The sequence below is a fragment of the Hyperoodon ampullatus genome (assembly GCF_949752795.1).
Source record: "Hyperoodon ampullatus genome assembly, chromosome: 5".
NCBI lineage: Eukaryota > Metazoa > Chordata > Mammalia > Artiodactyla > Ziphiidae > Hyperoodon > Hyperoodon ampullatus.
The window spans coordinates 142,923,825-142,947,459 of record NC_136918.1 but is presented as its reverse complement, the minus strand read 5'-3'; the positions used below and the strand labels follow the sequence as shown (position 1 = coordinate 142,947,459).

Genomic DNA, 23,635 nt, shown 5'->3' with positions numbered 1-23,635 from the left:
AGCCCTCTAATCACGCGGCAGTCTCTCCCAGCAACCGGCCCCCATCCTAAGGCACAGGCCAAAGGTCACCTCCCTAACATAACAAAAACACCTTTACTGCCCTCAGCACTGAGGAAATTGCAAGGGTTTCAGGAGCTCTGTGCCAGGAGCAGTGGGTGAAGACCAAGTATATATTTCTGATTATAAATCACAGTATCACAGGCACGAGCCGCCGAAACCCACAAATCTACCCTCTGCCAACCCCCGCGGGACGCGCTGTGCAGGCACCCTCGGTGGCAAAGGCGGGACTGGTGCATCAGACGAGACGGGCCTCGCTCCTCACCCACCTGCGGGCAGCCGGGCTCCTTATTCGTGGAACACCTGATAGCTGAAGTTGTCGGACTGGGTTTTGAAGTTGTATTTTCCGGTCACTCTCTGGTAGCGCGTGATGAGGAGGGCGGCTGGCCCCGCCACCAGGGCAAAGGCGGCCACCAGGATGAGGATCAGGTAACTAACTCCCAGGCCCGGCTTTGCAGCTGCAGGTTCTTCTGCAGGGATGAAACAGGCACAGGTGGGTGGTCTGCCCAAAGCAGCTCGGCCTGGTCCCAGCGGGGCCCCAGCATCGCCCCTGGATGGAGGGCTCGGCACGGGACGGACCTGCGATGGCGCAAGCTCTCATGGGTCAGACGTTCAGCGCGCCCGTGTGCCCGTCCCAAGCCCAGGGGAGCACAGCAGTCAGGACAGGTCTGCCTGCCCACATTCTGGATAATCACTGGCCAAGAGGAGGAGGCCACACGGGAGCCACAGGCTCTCCAGGTCGGGGCAGAGCGCTCAGCGTGTCCCGCACAGAGACACACTCGCCCACACACCGCACAGCACCGGGAAGCCGGCCTTGCCCGGACTCGGGGGCAAGAAAGCACAGGAGAGCCTGGACCCCAAATTGTCGAAAACAGGGACTCAATAAATACTCATACATGTGGCCTCATAGCAGCATATCCAGGACAGCCGAAAGGGGGAAACAGCCCCCAAATCCATCAAAGGATGAATGAATAAACAACATGTGGTCCATCCACCCAGTGGAATAATATTCGGCTATAAAAGGAATGAGATTTGCCCACAGGTTACGACATGGATGAGTCTTGAAAACATCCATTGTGCTGAATGACAGGCAACAGTCTCCAAGGACCACATGTCGTCGTGTGACCCTGTTTCTAGGGAAACCAGAGACAGGAAGCCAACCTAGGTAGTTTCAGGGGCAGGGGAAGGGCTGAGGAGTCACTCCCTCCTGTGGGCACGGAGCTGCTTTGGGTGATGAAAATGTTTTGAAACTAGAGAAGGTGGTGAATGTGCTAAATTCTGCCCAATTATTTATTTTAAAACAGTTAACTTTATATAAGGTGAATTTTATCTCAATTTTACCACAGGAGCTTATCAGAAAGGTCTGGGTAGGAAAGCATTCCTGGACGATAAGGGACACTCGAGATCCCGTTTTCCATTTCTGGGGCTGCTTCCGGAAGTGGCCGCTGCTCCGGGTCTCCCAGTCATGGCTCAAACGAGTGCAGACACCAAAGTGATTCAACAATGGCCTAGAAGAGGCTCCCACCCGAATGCCTGGATGGTGGGCCAGCTGGAACCGGGCAACCCCCTCCTCCAGAGGGAGGACCACACTGGGATAGGGATACTGGGGACAGTTGCTGGAGTGGCTGCAACCTCCCAAGGAACCTGAGGCCTCCAGACTCTGGGGCACCAGCTTCCTGACAACTCCTTCATGGATGGATCTTAAATCCATCCTCCAGTGGGTGCTACAGTGGACCCTTCCCCCTCCTCCTGTGCCCCATGTAGGGGACCAACTTGTGAACACAAGGGGGCCTGTCTGCCCTGAGGATGCTGGAGCAGAAAAGTAGAAGAGGCCCCCTTGTTGGCACCGTGGAGCCCAGCCCCAGCCCCAGACTGGCAGCTACAGAGACAACTGAACCTGTTTGGTCGCTGCCTCTCCAGCTGGGTTTCTGTTCCCTGCAACCGAGCACTCTTAACTGGCCACTGACTCAGAGCTGCTCCGAGTGGGGTCCACAGGCCGGTGCCGTCCACTGGTTACCATGGTCCAGGAACGGTTACTGGTCCAGGAGAGATGCTTACAAATAGAGAGGGAGCCTGTGTCACAACGTGACCCACGCCCTCAGTGGGGGTATTTCCTTAAACATAGTAACCACCTGTCAGTCCATGATGGACGAGATGCTTAAATAAAAGACACCGGTCCTCCCCCAGGATAGCAAGTGCAGCTGGCACCACACACAGGGCTGTTGTGATATCACGGTGGTGATGCACAGGATCAATCTTTTTGCAAAGACACTAACCTATCGCTGCTTTTGTGAAGGGGACACATCTTGGTGAGGGAAAGTGATGGAGGACCTCCCGGCACGCAAAGAACCCAGGAGCAGGGTACATATAACCCCGGCCCCTTCCAGAGGGTCCAGGTCCTTCCAGAGGTCTGATGTCCAGCTCAGCTGTTCTCTGGGGACACCCAGGCCCCTCACTTCTGAGCTGCCTCAATAATTGTTCCAGACCCTTCCCATTGGGACATTTCAGGATTCCCATGGACATTAATCTCAAACATTCTCTACCTCTTCACACAAAAATCTCTAGTGAGTGAGAAATAATATTCTCTATAAAGCAAATGGCCATGGATGATTTCCAAAAATTAAGTGCAAAAATTACATTGCCGATATATGATCTGTTGGCAGCACAGATTCAGGAACGATTACCAGTTGGATGCTGCCTTAAAATTGCCAGCACACAGTGTTATGTGTTGAAGTGTATCCCTCCAAAACACGGATGTTGGGTCCTAACCCCAGTGCCTGAGAATGTGACCTTATCTGGAAATAGGGTCATTGCAGACACCTTTAGTTAAGTTATGCTGAAGCAGAAGAGGCCCCTAATTCAATGACTGGTGTCCTTGTAAGAAGACAGAGACCTTCAGGACAAGCCATGTGATACAGAGGCAGAGGCTGGAGGGATGCAGCCACAAGCCAAGGCTGCCAGAGCAGAGCCACCAGAAGCTGGGAGAGAGGCCTAGAACGGATTCTCCCTCAGGCACTTTGGAAGGAACCAGCCCTGCCCACGCCATGACCTTGGACTTGGGTCTCCAGACTGTGAGAGAGTAGTTTCTGTTATTTTAAGCCACCCAGTTTGTGGTTCTTAGCTTCCTGTGTCACTAGCCCCAGAAAACTAACACCCGTTGTATGAAGGCTGGGGTGGACTGACCCCTGGAAAGGAAGCCAGTGCAGCCCCTGGAGACCAAGGGTGGGTGGGTTAGGAAAAGCCTGGAACTGCTGGGAGAGGCCCAGCGTGTCCAGGTGACAGCGGTGTGAGCTTGGACATGTTCCCTGAGGTCTCCCAGTGTTCTCATTCATCCCCAGAGTGGAAGTGATGTGATAGCAGGGGACGGGTCATGGGTGCCCGGTGGGAGGGGCAGAGATAAAATCCCGGAGGTACTTGTCTGCCAGCCTCTTCTCACTCTGTGTCTCCAGCAGTATTTCTGTTACTACACACTATTAAAATGTAATCACCTGCCTACCAGCTGAGAGATTCCATGTTTCTAAATGATTTTTCTGTATATTTGTATGACACAGTTATGAAGCCAAAAAGCTAATAATACAATGAGAAAGAATGATGAACAAAATGAGTAATTATAATCCTTGTTATTGAGCTTGGCCGTCTATACCCTTATTGTGTTTAGTGTTCTCTGCAATGGTTGTGTTAGTAAAGTGCACTACTGGTTAGGAAGGATAATAAATAACACTTACCAGTAATTTCTATGGACAAGGCACTGTATGAATTAGGAATTACCATCATCATTATTGTTGTCCCCATTTTATAGATGAGGGAAATGAGGCAAGTGCAGCATATGCCCAAAGTCAGACCCAAGTTTTGTCTCCAGGCAACCTAGCTCCAGCATCACAAATTTTAGCCTCACAGAGGATTTTTATTTACTGTAATCTTATTGGCCAGGTATGTAGGACTGTTGTAATAACTCCTATGATGTAGAGAAAAAGCACAGTGCCTGACATACAGCAGTTAGAGGAGATAATGAATAAGTGGGTAGATGAGTGGATGGATGGAGGAATGATGGGTGGATGCATGGGACTCAGAAGACTCAGGAATATTCCTAAGCCCACACAGCTCAGAAGTAAGAGAGCCTATATTTAAACACAGCCCTCCTGACCCCAAACCCAGTGTTTTTTCCACTCTGGTTTTGACATTATCTGTAATATCTACCAATAAATAGAAGTTCTGTTTCTATAAATAAGAATGCAAGAATGCATACATTCTCTTTCATATTAGATCAATCAGTTCTCAGCCATTTAAGACAATGAAGAGGATAGGAAAAGCACATTGTCCCAGGACCCAGGCCAGTGATCGTCCGAGGACCTGTGCAAACACCAGGGCCTGGCATCCAGCTCCAGAGACATTGAGTTGGTTGGCCTGGGGCATGGCCTGGGACCTGTGACTTTTTTTTTTAATTTCAAAAATCCTTCGGGTGAGAACCAGCAGTTGAATATCACTGGCCAAGAAGACCTCCCTTCCCAAGCCCTGGTTAGCACACCCATCCCGGTTTACACCCTGCATCCAAAACCCAGAAGATCCTGTATGGGAAAATAGAGAGGTAAGGAAGGCCATCCAAATTAGGAAGAAAAACAGTAAAAAAGGAAAGTCAACTAGGATTAGCTTTAGCTGTAAGGAAGAGAAAAACCCAAAATAGCAGCGACAAAGAAAATGGAAGCTTATTTCTTTCTGGCATAAACATTGGAGGTCAGAGCCCAGGCCTGGCCCTGCAGCTTTGCTCCATGGTGTCCTGGGGCACCCGGCTCCCACCTCCATGGTGCTCATGGTACCAGATGGCGGCTGGCTGCAGCCGCCTCCCCTGAATGTCAGGCAGCTGGGTGGGTACCGGATGTTTATAAGGCAGGCACACGGTGCTTTGTGACCACCTAGAGGGTGGGATAGGGAGGGTGGGAGGGAGGGAGACGCAAGAGGGAAGAGATATGGGGACATATGTATATGTATAACTGATTCACTTTGTTATAAAGCAGAAACTAACACACCATTGTAAAGCAATTATACTCCAATAAAGATGTAAAAAAAAAAATTGTTACTTGACACTCTCTTTTGCATCTTATTAGCCAGAGCTCACTCATACGGCCACTCTTGCTGTGAGATCAGTTGGGAATTATAGTTTTTATTCCTGGCAGCCACCTGTCCCCTAAAAACTGGGGGTTCCATTACCATGGAAGGAGAAGAGGACAGATATCTGGGGACAGCTGGCAGTTTCTGAATCAAGACCCAAGTTTCGTTGTCTAAACCGAGTCACCAACGCACCTTCGGACCGAATCAGGGGTCCCCAGGACATCTGGTGCGTTGCAGGGGGCTCACCATTTCTCAGCGACCGGAAGTCATCGCAGTTCTGTAATTTTAAAAGGAGAACAAGTACAAATCAGTTGAACAATGTTTATGAGAAATGTACGCACCCTCAGGGTTGAGACTCTGACTCGTACATGTTCTTTCCTGCTGGAAACGTCGAGTCACGTGGATGAGCTCCGTCAGGGGAGAAGGAGGAAGGGGGAGGCTGGACCGCCTGGGCCTTGGGGCTGTGCAGGCGGGGTGCCCAACCAGATGGGGGAGGGCTGGGCAGCAGGAGGGTTGGGGGAAGCAAGATGTAGCCCCCTGTGCTGTCTCCAGTTTCTAGCTCTGGCCCCTTGGCCCCTGGGGGCATCGTCTCAGAGTCGCCCTTTGTTCTCCACAGCCTGCAGCAGACACCTGCTCCTTTTAACACCTGGGCCTGATGAAAAGTTTCAATGACATGATAGAATCTGTCTACCATACACCTGCTATGGGGTGCATTGTGTCCCCCAAAAGATGTTGCAGTCCTAACCTCAGCACCTGTGGACGTGATCTTATTTGGAAATAGGGTCTTTGCAGGTGATGACGTTATGATCAGATGGGGTCAGTAGGGTGGGCCCTGATCCAGTATGACTGTGTTCTTGCAAAAAGAGGACATTTGAACACAGACACAGATGTGCACAGAGGGAACACATGTGAAGACACAGGGAGGAGGTGACCTCGATCAGTCAGGGAGCTGGACCTGGAACAGATTCTCCCACAGCCTCACAAGGAACGGCCCAGCTGACGACACCTTGATCTCGGACTTCCAGCCTCCAGACTGTGCAAGGATAGATTTATGTTATTTAAGCTGCCCAGCCTGTGGTACATCGTTACAGCAGCCCCAGGAAACCAATACAGCACCCATCCTAGAGGAGCTTGGAAAGAAATACGTGAAGCTCGTAGTGTAGAGAATTTGAGAACCGGCAGCTCCTTGTCAAAGCTGTCATGGTCGTTAACACCCTAGGGTTTCTAAGGGGCTGCTACAGGCTCGGAGCCCCTCAGCGGGCAGGCACCAGGAGTCTGTGTTCCTTTCCTGCTGTTCCAGAAGACCTACTGTTTGAGAAAAAGTGACAGCAAAATCAGGGCTCACTGGATTTCTTCTGCTGTGCATTCTGACTGATGTTTGGCCTTGATCATCCAGGAAAATTGCCCAAGTTTTGTAAGGAACACAGGAACAAACGTGTCCGCAAAGGAGAAAAAAATATGCAGTTGCTGAACCAAAGGCCAACAGAGCCCTCCATGCCTTCCCCAGCCACAGGTGACACATGACAGTCACTTCACATACTTGTCTGTGGATGAAGAATAACTCTCCAACCCAGAACTGCAAAGCACATTTCAAATTCAAAGTTCTGAGGAAAGGAGACTGTAAAGTTATTCATAATCCCAGCATAAGTGCTGAACGGGAAGGAACAAAAACCTGATTAAATAACCTAGTGGCTAGGATTCAGCAGTGTGCCACCGACTTGCTAAAAGTAATTTCAAATTAAAATAACATTTGTACACCTAAATATGCATTCGATCACCTGGAAGGAGAAGCATTACAGCACCATGACAAGGAAGGTCTGATGTGATGGCCAGTGGAATGGTATGGTCTAAGAAGGACTCAAGTTAGCCACCCAGTGACACTGGTCCTCCACCCAGGACTGCCCACCATTAAAACCTCATTTCATATCTTTTAAGGGCCAAGTCTGCAGGGCCCAGCACCTCCTCCGCCGAAGTCTGGCCCCAGAAATGTCCAGGCCCTGGGCTTCTGATCACAGAGCAACCCTCCTCATAACAAAGAGGACGAGTCCAGAGGTTTAGAACAGCAAAACACCTACTATTTTGCACGTGGTTCCAGGGGATTCCATGCAGATGCGGAGTTTGCAGTGCAGATAGACTATGGAGTTGTTGATGAAGGAAAAGATTTTCAGCTTGAACTGGGCCTTGTTGGAGTTCCCATTCTCAATCACATTCGTGTGTGTATTGGGGATAGGGCAGCTGGGAAGAGAGAAAGTGACTCATTAGTTCTAAACTGGCCCTCCTGTCCTTGTTCCCAGGTGAGTTTCCTTACTGTGCACCTGAGTGCACACGGAGCATCCCCACTAGGCTCCAAGAAGGCAAGGATGGCTAGGTCTCCATTTCCCAAGGGGAGGGTCTCCTGAGGGCACCACCTAAAACCTGCGTCTGCAAGCATGCATGTCTGGAAATTCAGAGGGTCCAAAGAAGGCTACACAGAGGGGGTGGGTGCCCAGTGCCCCCTGAGCCCCTACCTGTTGTTAATGAAACCAAACATGACCGGGTCCCTGGCATTGCTGGATGGTGTTGCCCAGCACTCTGTCAGGACCACCTTGAGGTTGCTTTTCTGTTTATAGAGCCCTACTTCAATCTTGACGTCATCACTGGCAGACACGGTATAATTTTGAGGAATAGGAGAGTCTCCAATAAATAACTGCATTTCAGTGACAAAACTTCCAGCGCCATGGAGGTCCTCGATGATGGTGTAAACCCTGCAAGAGGGAGCATTTGTGTGTGGGGGGTCTGCTTCTGGGACCCTCCTGTTCCCATTTCTCCCCAAAATACTCCAAAGAAAGATGGAATTAAAAGAAGACCACCCAAATGAGAACAAGAAAAGAAAGGCTATTTTTTTTTTTTTTTTGATCTGGCTAGAGCTGGGGTCAGCCCCGGTCACTAGAGTTTGGTGGAGACTCAAAGGCAGGCAGAGGAGGGGTGAGCTTCACCAGGGAAAGGGGGAGAGAGGTGTGCCCTGAAGGGGGCGTCCTATGTGACTGGCCAGGGGAACAGATCTGGCTTTCCCTGGTTGGTTCTAAACTGGAAATGGGGACAAATCTAGGGAAGCTGGCAGTTATTAATCAAGTCTTGGCCACTGCCTTGTGTATGTTCAGTCTCTCAGAAGGGTCCTCAAGTGATTAAAACCCTAAAGAAACCCCCAAGTGATGGTGCTGGGAGGAACGTGAGCTGCAGGGAATTGGGGAGAGACCTCTGCACTTACCCCCACTCCGGGGTGTAGCCTGATGACGTCAGGAGGTCATTCTGGAAGGCACAGTGGATGGGGCTCAGGATCTTCAGGTGATGGATGATGCCCTCTGGGGACAGGTCATTCCTCAGTGTGGTCCTCACCACCGTAGTGGTCATGTTCTGAACACAGACAGGAAATGAGTGAGCTCCCGGGCCCCAGCAGGCCCCCAACATGTCTACGGACCACAGTTCTGGGTGCAGGGGTTGTTTAAAGCTTATCCCCCCAAATATGAAAACCTTGACAACTTTTTCCCAGTATAAATTGCAAAAGAGAACATAACGGCGTGACATCTGGTTTAGCCTATTTCCTGTACCCGCTTTCTTCATTAAAAGAGAACCAGAGACAAACTAGATCAGATGATACCCAAACAATAGATTAGATTCTTCCCCAAATAATCCCCAAGTACACTTCTGAAAATTAGAGAGCAAGCCCTCACCAAAGAAATGGAGTTAAAATAAATTGGTTAAAGTCTGCGACTAATCAAACTGCATTCTTTCTAATTCTAGGGAGACTAACACAGAACCAAGGGTCCAGAGGGCAACCTAAAGAAAATGAATGTGGTCTGGAAGAGGACTCATGGGTGTGAAATGATAACAGCTCATGCCTGTGGACACAAGTTTCCAGGGAGAATTGTGATGCCTGTTAGTGTTAATGAGGTCAAGGCCATTAAAAAAAAGTGCAGAGCTAATCAGTTTTATGCTAGAGAGATGGTGCCAAGGTCAGCTGGTATGAAGGACTGGTTACTCAGAACGTGAATGCTTATCAGGAAAAAGAGAAGATTTTCAGGCAGTTGTATGCCAGTACAAGAAGATGGGCTTGCCAGCATCAAAGAGAGCTCCAAAATGTCTCCAGAGCCAAAAATAGTGATGAAGACCCTGGGATGGGCAATTTCGTCATTTGATTCAGTGGAGACCATTGTAGGAAGAGATTAAAATGTCTGTGAAAATTGCCACCATTATACTGAAGCTAAACATTTTGTTTGACAAAATGCCTGAAGTTGTAACTATCCGGTTGAAGTGCTTTACTTGCTAGTGGCTTGGAGTTTGATTGTCATGGTGGTGGCCCCTCCAAGATCAACACCCCTTACTGACATCTCCAAAAGTGTCACTAGAAGAACAGGGCACAGGGCCCGTCAAGGACAGCCTAGAGGACCTGCGGTTGTAATGCTTACCATGCATAACGACTGGTAGTGGGCATCGCCCTGCTTCTGCTAAAGTCGCTGGCCTGAACAGTTTAGAACTAGACAAGGGGAATTTTGTGTGAAATAGGTAAATCAGAGCCATCGAACGAAGAGGAAACAAGAGGCGTGGTTGAAAATTATGCCAGTAAAGAAGTGTGGATTCGAGTTTGTAGAAATACACAGCCATGTGAAGTAGAAGTTACTGGACTTCTTGGAGGATGAAAGAACAAAGCAGAGTATGAGCTATATGACAAAGGGTCTAATCCTGATAAGGTTGCCAGTGGAGCATTTGCTGAAAATAGACACTTTGACACTAACAATGTTAATGGAACCTGTGCATCTGACAGATGAGAAATCTAATGGCCAAATAAGCCTTGACATGAGTGGGTCTGAGAACAAAACGTCGTCTGTAGGGCAAAGCTTGGAGGAGCAGGAAGGGAATTGTCTGCTCTCCAATGATCTGAAAGTCCCTGAACAGAAGGACTTTCTGATTCTCTTTCCTTCTACAGCTACTGCATCTACTCCTCACTTGCTGTTTTTTAAGAAATTATAGAACAAGTGCATTTTCCTTGTGTGCATATTAAACAGACCTGGACAAACTGATAAAGTTGTTTACATCAAAGAGTCTATGGCTCTTGAACATCATACTCAATGGTGAAAAGCTAAAAGCATTTCCTCTAAGGTCAGGAATAAGACAAGGATGCTCACTGTCACCACTCTTATTCAACATAGTATTAGAAGTCCCAGCCACGGCAATCAGAAAAGAAAAAGAAATAAAAGGAATCCAAATTGGAAAGAAAGAAGTAAAACTGTCACTGTTCGAGAGGTAGACTCTGGTAGACACAGAGATATCCCATTCAGATCCCTGTTCAAGGAAAGACTTGCTGCCCAGCTGTGAGCAATGCGGTCAGCAGATGGTCTCCAACTGTCAGCTTCTTCAGGGTCAGCCTCACCTGAGATCATGCCCTTCCCAGGGCAGCCTCTTCAGGGCTAAAAGGATGAGGACATATAAAGGAATGGCTGTTTTGTCCTGCGAGCTTCCTGCTGGGTTGACCCAATGTTTGTGTCCCCATAAAACCTGTCTGTTGAAACCTAATCCCCAGTGTGATAGTATTTGGAGGTAGGGCCTTTGGGGGTGATTAGTGCCCTTACAAAAGAGACCCCAGAGAACTCCCTTGTCCCTTCTGCCATGTGAGGTTATAGCAAGAAGACAGCTGTGTGACCCAGGGCTCTCATTAAAACAAAAAAACAAAAAAAACTGTCACTGTTTGAAGATGACATGATACCATACATAGAAAATCCTAAAGACACCACCAAAAAAACTCATCAATGAATTTGGTAAAGTTGCAGAAACAAAATTAATATATAGAAATCTGTTGCATTTCTGTACACTAACAACCAACTATCAGAAAGAGAAAAGAATCTCATTTACAATCATATCAAAAAAATAAAATACCTAGGAATAAATCTAACTAAAGAGGTAAAAAGACTTGTACTCAGAAAATTGTAAAACACTGATGAAAGAAACTGAAGACAACACAAATAGATGGACAGATATACTGTATTAATGGATTGGAAGAATTAATATAGTTAAAATGACCATGCTACCCAGGGCAATCTACAGATTCAGTGCAATCCTTATCAAAATACCAATGGCATTTTCCACAGAACTAGAACAAAAAAATTCTAAAATTGGTATGGAAACACAAAAGACCCCAAATAGCCAAAACAATCTTTAGAAAGAAGAACAAAGCTGGAAGTATCACACTTCCTGGCTTTGGACTATACTACAAAGCTACAGTAATCAAAATAGCATGGTACTGGCACAAAACAGACACACAGATCAATGGAACAGAACAGAGAGCCCAGGAATCAACCTACACTTATATGGACAATTAATCTACAAGAAAGGAGGCAAAAATATACAATAGGGAAAAGTCAGCTTCTCCAATTAATGGTGTTGGGAAAACTGGACAGCTACATGCAAAAGAATCAAACTGGACTTCTCTCTCACACCATGCACAAAAATAAATTCAAAATGGATTAAAGACTTAAATGTAAGACCTGAAACCATAAAACTTCTAGAAGAAAATATAGGCAGTATGCTCTTTGACATCAGTCTTAGTAATATTTTTTTGATATGTCTCCTCAGGCAAGGGAAACAAAAGCAAAAATAAACAAATGGTACTACATAAGCTAAAACTTGCACAATGAAGGAAACTATCAACAAAACAAAAAGGCCACCTACTGAATGGGAGAAGATATTTGCAAATAATATACCTGATAAGGGATTAATATCCAAAACATACAAAGAACACATATAACTCAAAATCAAAAAACAAACAACCCAATTAAAAAATGGGCAAAGCATCTGAAATATATACATATTTATACATATATATATACATATTTATACATATATATAATGGAATACTACTCAGCCATAAAGAAGAATGAAATCTTGCCATTTGTAGCAACATGGATGGACCTAGAGGGTATTATGCTAAGTGAAATAAGTCAGACAGAAAAAGACAAATACAGTATGTTACCCCTTATATGTGGAATCTAAAAAAACAAAACAAATGAACAAACATAACAAAACTGAAACAGTTATAGATACAGAGAACAGGTGGTTGCCAGAGGGAAGGGGGGGAGGATGAGAGAAATAGGTGAGGGAGATTAAGAGGTAAAAACTTCTAGTTACAAAATAAATGAGTCATGGGTATGAAATGTACAGTGTGGGGAATATAGTCAATAATTATGTAATATCTTTGTATGGTGATATATCGGAGCTAGACTTACCATGGTGATCATTTTGAAATGCATAGAAACATGAATCACTATGTTGTGTAACAGGAACTAACACAGTGTTGCAGGTCAATTATACTTCAGAAATAAACAAACCCACAGAAAAAGAGGTCAGATTTGTGGTCACCAGAGGAGGGAGTGAGGGAGGGGGAATTGGATGAAGGTGGTCAAAAGGTGCAAACTTCCAGTTATAAGATAAAGAAGTTCTAGGGATGTCATGTACAACATGATAAATATAATTAGCACTGCTGTACTTTATATATGAAAGTGGTGAAGAGGGTAAATCCTCAGAGTTCTAACCCGAAGGAAAATTTTTTTTTCTATTTCTTTAATTTTGTATCTATATGAGACAACAGATGTTCATTTAAACTGTAATAATCATTTCATGATGTATGTAAGTCAAATCATCATGCTGTACACCTGAAACTTACACAGTCTGTATGTCAATTACATCTCAATAAAACTGGAATAACAACTTTTTTAAAAAGAATCTTTAGCTCTTGGATATTATTAGTCTCTCAAGTTTTTATACAAATGCTGAAATTAGAATGATTGAAAGTCATAATAATTTTTAGAATTTATTTTCCTTGGTAGAGACTCCTGATGCATTAGCTTCTGGGAACAAAGGTGTATAGGTTCTTAATTGAACCATCCAAAATGGAAACCTCTAAACACTTTTGAATTGACACTATTTTTGTTTGCTTTTTAAAATAAAGTGCTTGTGTTCGTACCTCATATTTTAAATTATCTGCATGATGTTTACAGGTCCTGTGGTTTCTTCAGCTCAGAGCAGACCCTCATTCAGCACATTTAGTTTTATAATAGCCATGAAGCCACATCTCGGATGGGCTGCATCAGAGGCACCAAGTTTAGAGCATGTGCCCTCACAGTGGTGGACATTAGGTGCCTTGACTCACTTTGAAAAATGACTCAGAAAACCTGGACAGTCCCCTGCTAGCTTCACAAGAATTTTACACATATTTATGAAGATGATTCTGTACTTCGTGAATCTCTGGGGCACGGGCTAATTTCTCTCTTCCTAGTCATACTCTAAACCATCTGAATATGGTATATCAAACTGAGAGGTGAGACCTTAAATTTAACGTAAACATAGATAGTATGAAACATAGTTTGATGTATATGGTACATTAAACTGAGAGATGAGACTTTTTTTAAAAACAAGGAGGTCAATAAAATTTAACCCCCTTCCCCCCAAAAAGGAGGAAGAACCCGCTAACCGTACAGAATCTGTTGTATTTGTATAAGTAAGTCTCCAGGGGGAATCTTAGTTTTTGACAAATTTCAAAACACAGAAGAGCTCCTGTGGTTTCCAGGGCCTGGATGACTCATAAGAGATGAATTGCCCTCTGCTCTGAAAGGACCCTGAATTTTACTGAATTTAATTGCTAAACCAGGTGTTTGTCTAGCTCAGAAAAACAAGCAAGTGGGAGAGCCGACGCCTGCAGCCTTGTGTCTGTGCCTCCGTGTAGGAGGTGCTGACTCCCCAGAGGGCAGCCTGGCCAGCCCATCGCACCTCAGCACTGCGGGCAAGAGTGTCTTCTTTTCTAGCATCTTTCACTTGAGGTCTGTAGGTCCTGCACCAACGTGGACCTGAGAACCACAGCGGCAGCTCTGCCCACACCTGAGCCCGCCCCCCGCCAGCCTGTGTGCAGACTCTGGCTCAGAACTGAAGTCGCCCAGAAGCTGCGGCCCGCCCGCACTCCGCACCCCCCACCATGGCTGCTTGCCCCCTCTCCGTGCGCTCACCTCCAGGTGAGAGTCTTAGGAATCTTTAAGAAAGAGAAGTCAAACCCTGGTTATTTTTCAGCTGTGCTGGCTGGAGGGGTTGGAGGGGGACTGACGAAGGCTGTGGTCACTGGAACCGTCCCAGTTAGTCCATCAACCCAGCGGCCCTGTGTGTGGGTCGGAGGGCCACCCCACTCCCGTCAAGGGGAAGGTGGAATCACGCCTGAGGGCGGCCAGCCGGGCCCGCAGGTGCGCGTGGTCCTCCAGCTGCCTGGTCAGCCCTCGCCCTGGGTCTGGCCTCCAGGCAGGCTGGTACCTTGGAGCTGCCTTTGCCCCCGTGCCCTGTGTCCCCTGCCTCCCCTCCCCAGGGCCCTTCCTACTGAAGCCCACACCAACTCTGAGCCTTTCAGCCCGCGATGTCGCCTCCCTGTGCCCTTGACCTGGGGTCATCAGCAAGCCTAGCCCATCCAGTGCCTGGGCTCACCAGCCCCAAGAGGGAGCTCTCCCAGGGCTCCAACCAGAACCTCTAAAGGTGAGGGTCCCTGGCCCACCCCGTGCCCTCGAGGCCCCTGGAGAGGCAGAGTCGCAGAGGCCTCAGGGCTGGTCCTCGGAGGCCAGGAGACCTTGACCTTGACCTTGACCACCAACCCCATAGACCTTGGTGAGCCTCCAGGTCCCACTGGTTAAACGTGGGTGACAACACCTGGCCTGGGGGTGATGAGGGGGCTAGACACCCAGCCAGCAGGTCCTTGGGGTCCTCAAGGCCCGGTTCCCTCTCCACCCCTGTGCTAGGAAGCAAAGCCGAAGACCCTCAGCCCCACCCCCGCCCAGCCCAGCAGCACAGCAACCCTGAGGACCACCTTCCCCACAGTGCCATGGCCGGGCCCCTGCTGAGACCCTCCCCCAGCGCACCTCCCACAGGAGACCGTTCCCCTTCGGGCCGCCGTCCCACCCAGGGCCCAGCCGTCCCACTGGCCAGAGCCACTGAGACACCCTCCACCTTGTAAATCCTCCCCCATGTCTGGCCTCCCTCTTCCAGCTATCTGCACTTGCCCCCTGGGGTCGTGGTCCACCCCCCGTACACCCCTTGGGACCACTTCAGCCTCCTTCCAGAAGGCCCCTCCCCCCACCCCCGGGCCCAGGAAGCCCAGCCCCGCCCTGCTCTACTGGGTGATGGCACCTCCTGTGCCAGGACCTCGCGTCTCTCCAGGGATGACACCGCCCGATGCTGCTTCCTCTCCCCCCGTGCCCGGCGCTGGCTGAACCCATGGAAGGTGCTGCCCGTCTGCCTGGCGTGGCCTTGAAAGCAGTGGCCAAGGGTGGGGAGCGGGAAGGGTGGGGGGTGAGGGGTGCAGGAGCGTCACTGTGGCCTAGAGGCCGCATTTGAAGACGCAGGACCTGGAGCCATCAGCCCACCACGTGATGGACGCTGCAAACCAGAGATGCTGACATGGACCCAGGACCCCCAGCCCAGACTCACCCCAGCACTCGGGGGAGGCACCCCCACCAATGCACAGACACACACAACCATTCACACCTTCTGCACAAACACATACACACACACACACACACACGCTCGCCGACACACATGCACACGGACACGTTCTTCTACACGTGCACACGTGCATGCATGCACACACACATGCTCACTCACCTACGCACATGCACACGAACATGTTTTCATACGCGTGCACACGTGTACACAGGCACACACATTCACTCACAGGCTCCCGGCTTTCCTGCCCTTTCTCCTCCCCCACTGGCTCTCCATCCCGCCTGGGCATCAAAATCACTGGGAGGCTTTTGTCAACCCTGACTTTCCACCAGAATCCCTGCACCAGGGTGCAGCCTTGTCCCCGGTGAGAGCTCGGTCCTATTCTAACCCTTGGCTGGGTCCTTCTGCACTTAGAGTCGGAGGCCTTGGGGTGCAGGGTCTTCCCGGCCCCGCAGGCCACACGCGGACCCTCCCCGGATCGAGATCCAGACTCCCGGAGCCCCCTCCCCGCGCCTCATGGTGGGTCTGAGCCCGGCCTCACGCTCTGCACGACGGTTCCGCACTCGCCCCACGCGGCCACCAGGATCACGTGTGTGCTGTTGTGGTCGCTGACATTGCAGGACGGGTGTCCCAGGTACAGGGAGGATTCAGGGATGGACTCCTGCTGCAGGAAGCGCTTCTGGATGGCGATGGCCACCTTCTCGATCTCACAGAGCACCCTGACGGCCCCGGTCAGGTTCAGCCGAGGGGACAGGCCCTGGGGGGCTGGGGGGGCACCCTGCACAGAGGCAGCCCCAGGTCCTGCTGGGGTAGGGGGCTTCTCTGGGCCGGGGGCCTGGGGTGTGTTGCCAGGAGAGTCGCCTGCAAGACACGAGGAGACAAAGGCATAGGGTGGGTCTGTGCTTCGGGACAGCTATGTGAGCCTGGCCAGCGACGTGGTACAGGGCGGGGACGGGGCGGGGGCAGACAGACAGCAGATGGACCACTCCGCACCCTGCAGCAGCGCACCCCGGGGTCGCACATGCCAGCAGAGCCACACACACACACGTGTTGCCTGTTCCTGCCAGGCCAGGCAGCTGGGCCTGCCCTGGTTCACCGTGGCCCCCGTGGCTGGGGAACTGAGGGGACCCCGGCCCTCCCAGACTCTCCCAGGCTGACACTGGGCATGTGCTGAACCCATGGGCTTGGGATCAGCCATCCCCCTGGGGGCCCCTGAGTCTTATCTCTAACGTGGGTTAATGAAGTTTACTCTCTGGATCCTTGCATCCCTTGTTCCTACTCCAGCTTCCTGCTTCCCTAAAGCACGCTGGGTTTCGACCTCTAGAAGAACACGAGGCTCTGTACGAGCATCCACCATCCTCGGAGTTCGGACCCAGGACACGCCTCAGCCCTCCCGGAGCCTCCTCTACGGCCCGGCTCTGCCGCCTGCCGCCCCGGCACCTGCCCTCTCATCTCAAGGTGCTGCTCACCTGGCTCCCCGGCCCCAGGATGCAGTCCAAAGCCCTGCTCATGGCGTTCACAGCCTTCTCAGCTGGCCTCACCCGGCCTCGCTGGGCGGGGTGCTCCCCCTCCCCACCCGTCTCCTGTAGGCACCACGCTGCAGCCAGCCCACGCTGCGTGCCTGGACCACGCCCGCCTTCAACAGCTCTGTTCTTACTGTTGCACCCACCCGCCACACCCTGCCCCGCCGCAGCCCCCTCTGCTGGTGCCGTCTGAGCCATCCTTTAAGACTAGCTCGAAGACTCCTCTTCCAGGAAGCCTTCCCTGACCACACTCACGGGACTGAAACAACTTAGTCTCCTCGGGGCCTCCTGCTTCTGCCTCAAGTAGAGCATGTTCCATATTCCTTCAGACACTGTGTTCACTCCTATAAACATGTCTCCTCTACTTGACCGCAGATCTCTGGATGGCAGGGGCCATCTCAGGGTCAACAGTGAATCCACAAAGGCCCCATTTAATGGGAAAAGTGCTGCGTGGACAGTGGGTCTGAGTAGAAACGCTTCCATGTCATGTGTCATTTGTCACACAGGCTGTATGTTTTGCAAGATCATCTTTTAGCATCTGAGATGATGCACCTGAGTTGATGTGTATATTTTCTCATCAAGGGCATCAGAAGAAGCACTCGGAGATGAGGCACCACCCAGAAGGCTGGAGGGATGTGGAGGCACAGGCACGTGCACACGTGTACACACACACACGTGTGCACACATGCACGGTGCACTCGTGTGTGCACACATGCATTGTGCACATAGGCATTGCACCCGTGCGCACACATGCACGTGGGTACATATGCATTGCGCGTGTGTGTACACACATGTATTGCACACACGTGTACACGCATGCATGTGTGCACATATGCATGCTTGCACATGTGCACACACACGGAAGCTTGCCCAAGACATAAAATTATGCCAATCTCGTTTAGAAAAGACGCACTTTGGAGATGAATGTCCTTCAAAGAACAGACTATCTGAGCATATTCCAGACAAGGGATCCTGAGACTATTACCTTCGCAGGGTCTTCCAGAATATTCCACGGGGAGGTCGGGGGTGCCTCCCTCGCAGCTGCAGGTGAAGGACCCCAGGCTGTTGCGGCAGGAGGAGCCCGGGGCGCAGTCGTCCTCCCCGCTGTCACACTCATCGTAATCTGCAGCGTTTAGGAAACAAGACAGGAAACCTCACAGGAGGCTTGAGCATCGCGGCTCTGCCCACTGTTTACAGGCAGCCTGCATCTCGGGAACCAAGGTTAAAATTATCAAATGATAGCAAAGATGGCCAGTTCTGCAGGATTCGGGAGACAGGGCGGTACCCCGATTTTCTGCCGGGGATGGGGGTGGGAAGCGGGTGGCAGGAAGTCTGCAGGGGCTGTTCTGGAAGGAGGATGATGGGGGCGGATGGGGGGGAGGAGGGTGCAGGCAGCTCAGCAACCCCTCAGCTCCCTGGAGACCAGGAGACCAATGGGCCCCACCTGGACCCTGGTATCAGGCAGAGGGACCCCGGCACACACTTGCTTTCATCTCTAAGCTCAATTACTTACCTTATGAACCATAATGCGGCTTTACTGCAGAAAATGGATAAAAACCAGGACAGCTTAGCAAAGAACATAAAATCCCCCCGTGAGGCCACCTCCCAGATGTAAGTGTTTGCATGTTGGTGTATTCCTTTCCAGCCTTTTGAAAGGCAGACTGCAATGCAGCTAAGATCACGTTTTATACACAAATGTGAGTCCAGCTTCCATCCCACTTCTTTGGGTCAGGAATATTTTCTATCTCAGCAAACCTCATTTTTAATAATTGCCTGACAGTCCATGGCATGGATTACCAAAACTGACTTACTATCTTCCCTATTACGGGACTCTGGGTTATTTCCAATCTTCTGCTTTTAAAGTAACACTGAGATGAATGTCTTTGCATGTAAACAATAGGCCACACTGAGTTCTGTTTCCTTAGGATGGAGTCCTATAAGTGCTATGATACATGTGTTACATGCAATAAGCAGGATAAAACATTAAGGAAGAAAGACAAATATCATATGATATAGCTTATTGGTGGAATCTAAAAAATTGGTACAAGTGAACTAATTTACAAAACAGAAATAGAGTCACAGATATAAAAAACAAACTTATGGTTTCCCAGGGGGTGAGGAAGGGATAAATTGGGAGACTGGGATTGACATATACACACTACTAAATATAAAATAGGTAACTAATAAGGACCTGCTGTATAGCACAGGGAACTCTATTCAATACTCTGTAATGACCTATATGGGAAAAGAATCTAAAAAAGAGTGGATAGGTATATATGTATAACTGATTCACTTTGCTGTACAGCAGAAACTAACGCAACATTGTACATCAACTATACTCCACTAAAAATTAAAAAAACAAAAACAAAAACACAAAGTAAAAAAACCCCAAAAAAACAAAGTGGATGAAACATTTTTAAAGCTCTTGACAAATGCCAGGAAGTGTGAGCAAATCCTATTCTCCCAGTGCTGTGTGCAGGGGCTGCTTCACTACCAGGATTATCCTTAAAAAAAAAAAAATTCCTTGTAGATGGGCAAAAAGAGTAACTCATTTTAATGGGAATTCCTTTGATTCTTCCATCTTTCTTAGTCGCGTGGGAGTCATCTTTCACATATGGTCTATTTGGGTCTTTTGTGCCTGTGTCTATTGGGTTCTTAGTATTTTATTACCAGTGTGTGTGATCGCTCTTTATTTAGGATATAATTCTTCATCAGATTGTTGAAATTACTTTTTGGTTCACTGCTTGCTTTACAATGGTGACTGTTTTGTTTGACATGAGAGCTTTAACTTTTTATAGAGTCAAATAGTCCAGGCTTTTCCTCTGCAGACTTAGCTCTTCTCATTCCAAAGATCAGAAAAATATTCATCTGTATTGTCTTTGATTTTATCCATACATATAATTATAAGCCTTTTATCGTTTATTCTCAGGCATGCTATGTGCTAGGGTCTGAACTGTGTGTCCTCAAAATCTGTGTGTTGAGGCCTTGACCCCAAGTGTGACTGCATTTGCAGGTGGGCCCTTTAGGAGATAATTAAGGTTAACTGAGGTCGTTAGGGAGGGGCCCTGATCTGACAGGACTGATGTCCTTATAAAAAGAGACAGCAGGGCTTCCCTGGTGGCGCAGTGGTTGAGAGTCTGCCTGCTAATGCAGGGGACACGGGTTCGTGCCCCGGTCTGGGAAGATCCCACATGCTGCGGAGCAACTGGGCCCGTGAGCCACAACTACTGAGCCTGCGCGTCTGGAGCCTGTGCTCCGCAACGGGAGAGGCCGTGACAGTGAGAGGCCCGCGCACCGCGATGAAGAGTGGCCCCCGCTTGCCAAAACTAGAGAAAGCTGTTGCACAGAAACGAAGACCCAACACAGCAAAAATAAATAAATTAATTAATAAACTCCTACCCCCAACATCTTCTTAAAAAAAAAGAGACAGCAGAGCGCTCCTCCTCTACACACACAGAGGAAAGGCCATGTGAGGACACAGCAGGAGGGTGGCCGCCTACACGTCAGGAGCGGGCCCTCACCACAGTCAGCCGGCACCTTGACCTTTGGACTCCCAGCCTCTAGAACTGTGAGAAAATAAATGTCTGTTGTTTCCATCCGTGGTATTTTGTTATAACTCCAGCTGACTAATACAATATGAGAAGAGACTCTAAATTGCCTTTTCTCCCTGCTTTTCTTTTCAATTATTTTTCCTACGATTTTCCACAGTTTCCTTGGAAACTGTGCTTGGGAGGAAGTCTGACAGCAGAGAGGGACCTGTCTGCCCTCAGCCCATGGAAGAGCAGCAAAGGAGGGAGGGGCAGGATGCAGCCTGCAGAAAGGATGCAGCATCCCCGGGAAACTTTGCAGGTTCACCCGAAGATTTTTCAACCCTTAAACCTTTAAAAAAAAAAAAACACATAGGAGCAATAAGAGAGATGAGGGTCCTATCTGTTTCACATTTTCATCTAATGCAGGGAAGCCCTCAAGAGGAGGCGCATCTTTCAGAAACAAAGCCAGTGGCTAGGATTTCACTGCCTCCCCTTGCAGAGCGAGCCTCCATCGGGGTCCAGCCTCTGCTTACCCACTATGAAGGGGTCACCTCCGACCACCTCCAGCAGAGAGGCATTCTGAAAGGCGGCCAGGAACGTGGCAGACACCTCCCGGACATCCATGTCTGCGATGACCAGCAAGTTGAACTCCACCACGACGCTGCCGCTGGAGATGCGGGTCACTTCCACCTGCACCCCACCTGTGTCCAGGTGCTGAAGCATGGAGGCTGGCAAGGAATTCCGCACCTTTAGAGAAACAGGTCTGGTGAGAAGAACCGCATGCCGAGAGAGGAAACGGGGTCCTCGTCCTAAGGTGGCTCCTCTGGGGATTGCAGCCAGCAGCAGCGCTGGCCTCGGGAAAGATATCAAGGCCACAGGTCAGTTCTGCTGAGTCCCCAGGCCCAGCACGAATGCCGGTGGGGTCTGAGACACGGAGTCCTGTCCCCCAACCAGAGCCAGCCGGTCAACATGGGGCTACGTGCCAAAGCCCCACCCTACGGGGCTTGTGACTTGGTAGGGGGCTCACAGCGGCATTTAGGATCTGCTGCTCTTAGCTCAGAGCCCCGGAAGGCAGGGCTGAGCAAGTGGTCCTAGGGAGGGACACCACCTCTCCGACTCCACTTTTTCCAGGACAGTCCTCGTGACCCGCATACGGCAGAACATTTCCCCTTCCTTTCTTCCTGCTGCCTTTCCGAAAACTGCTTCCCCGTGGGCATCCTAGTGAGACAGATAGCTCCTGCCTCTAAAAGCCTTGTTCTTTATTCCATCAATTTGGACAGAATCCTACATCACACACCATATTATTCCATTCTAGCCCATCATGGCCAAAATGCCCAGAAAGCTACCCAACCTCGTAATGAGCTTTAAGTGGTGCATATAATGCAAATGTGCTGTGGAAGAGCCCACCTCCACAGTTTGCCCTCACAGAGAAAACCTGGTCTGCATCTGAACTGCATGAGGTTCAAGGCACAGGCTTGTGGATTCCCAGCCTTGGGACAGCCAGTGTGAACAAGTCTGTCGTCACCCATCAGGGGGTGCAGATGCCCAGGAAACCCCAGAGCCACCTGCAGTCATGTGGCTGCCACCTTTATCATTGGAAGAGTTGGTCTTCTCTCTCTCTGTCTCTCCTTCTCTCTGGGATTTCCAGAGAGGGATCTGCCAGAGTCTTGGGTTAAAATCGCTTTTATCTGCATCTCAAGCCAGTCTCAAAGCGAAGTTCCAGGCCCCTTCTAGGAACTGACAAAAAGTGACACATTAACCCACAACCTCCCAAAATGTGTCCTAATGTCCTACATAGGTGTTAAGTTGCATAATTATTTGCTATCCTGAAACTCTAGACAGACAAAAACTGCCCCCCTAAATAGGCCAAAAATGAAAAGTTTTTAAAAGGAGAGATTAATCAAGGAACTTGGGGTAGCAGTGAAGCTGCCTCGTGGGACCACCAGAGCTATGTGACCTGATTTCAGAATCACCAAACAGCGCGGCCACCAGCATTGCTAAGGCGCCACCGTGTTATGACTCCACCAATAGGTGGCGCTGCCGAGCTCTCTCTAGCCTGTGTCTTAAACCCCCAGAACAAGGAAAAGCTAAAGTGTATGAGACGTCCTCTATGCAAACAAGATCATGACAAGTGCATTCTCTGTTCATCAGAGGGTAATCTAACCACTAGCAAAAAGAATATTGAGATTGCTCCTCTAACTAAATTGTAACAATATACCATCCCAAAGAATGCCAGTGGGTTGGCGGAGGGCACTGCAAGGAAGAATAGGAAAAAGAATTTTTTTAAGGTCGGATCATAGTGGCATTATTCACAATAGCCAAAAACGGAAGTAACCCAAATGTTCATCAATGGATCATGGATAAAGAGAACGTGGTCTGTCCATACAGTGGAATACTATCCGGCCATAAACAGGAATGAAGTTCTGATGTTGGTACAACATGGATGAACCTTGAAGACATTATACTGCGAAATAAGCCAGACACAAAAGTCACATATTGTATGATGCCATTTCTATGAAATACCCAGAACAGGCAAATCCACAGAGACAGAAAGCACATATCTGGTTCCAGGGGCAGAGACAAGGGCAGATGATGAGCTAATGGCTTTCTCTCTGAGAGGATGAAAACCTTCTGGAATTCGCTGGTGGTGATGGTGGCACAATTCTGCAAATACAGTCTAAACCACTGAATCATGCACTTTAAAAGCGTGAGTTTTACGGTATGTGAAATAGATCTCAATTTTTCATTTTTTTTTCTTTTTAAGGCTGGGGGAGGCTTTCTGCTCTACGGGGTCCCGCATCAATAAAGAAGTTTCACTGAACAGGAGACAATGTGAAGTAAGGATGCAGCAGAGGAAAAGGTGTGTCTCCCACCTGCTGATGTGTCTGTTTAATGGCAGATCCAGGACACAAAGGC

At 49.1% G+C, this 23,635-nt stretch overlaps 1 protein-coding gene across 1 annotated transcript in view; it reads right to left on the bottom strand.

Annotated features, from left to right (window-relative positions):
- Positions 1-345: 345 nt before the first annotated feature.
- Positions 346-23,635, bottom strand: part of UMODL1 (uromodulin like 1) — a gene marked incomplete at both ends in the record, with an annotated part of 61,306 nt that continues 38,016 nt past the window's right edge. Inside the window, 8 exons of the mRNA XM_079705300.1 lie at positions 346-527; positions 5,356-5,440; positions 7,239-7,398; positions 7,671-7,907; positions 8,411-8,556; positions 16,208-16,527; positions 18,175-18,312; positions 21,253-21,466. Of these exons, the coding sequence (XP_079561426.1) occupies positions 346-527; positions 5,356-5,440; positions 7,239-7,398; positions 7,671-7,907; positions 8,411-8,556; positions 16,208-16,527; positions 18,175-18,312; positions 21,253-21,466 (1,482 nt within the window). The remainder of the gene's footprint in view (positions 528-5,355; positions 5,441-7,238; positions 7,399-7,670; positions 7,908-8,410; positions 8,557-16,207; positions 16,528-18,174; positions 18,313-21,252; positions 21,467-23,635) is intronic.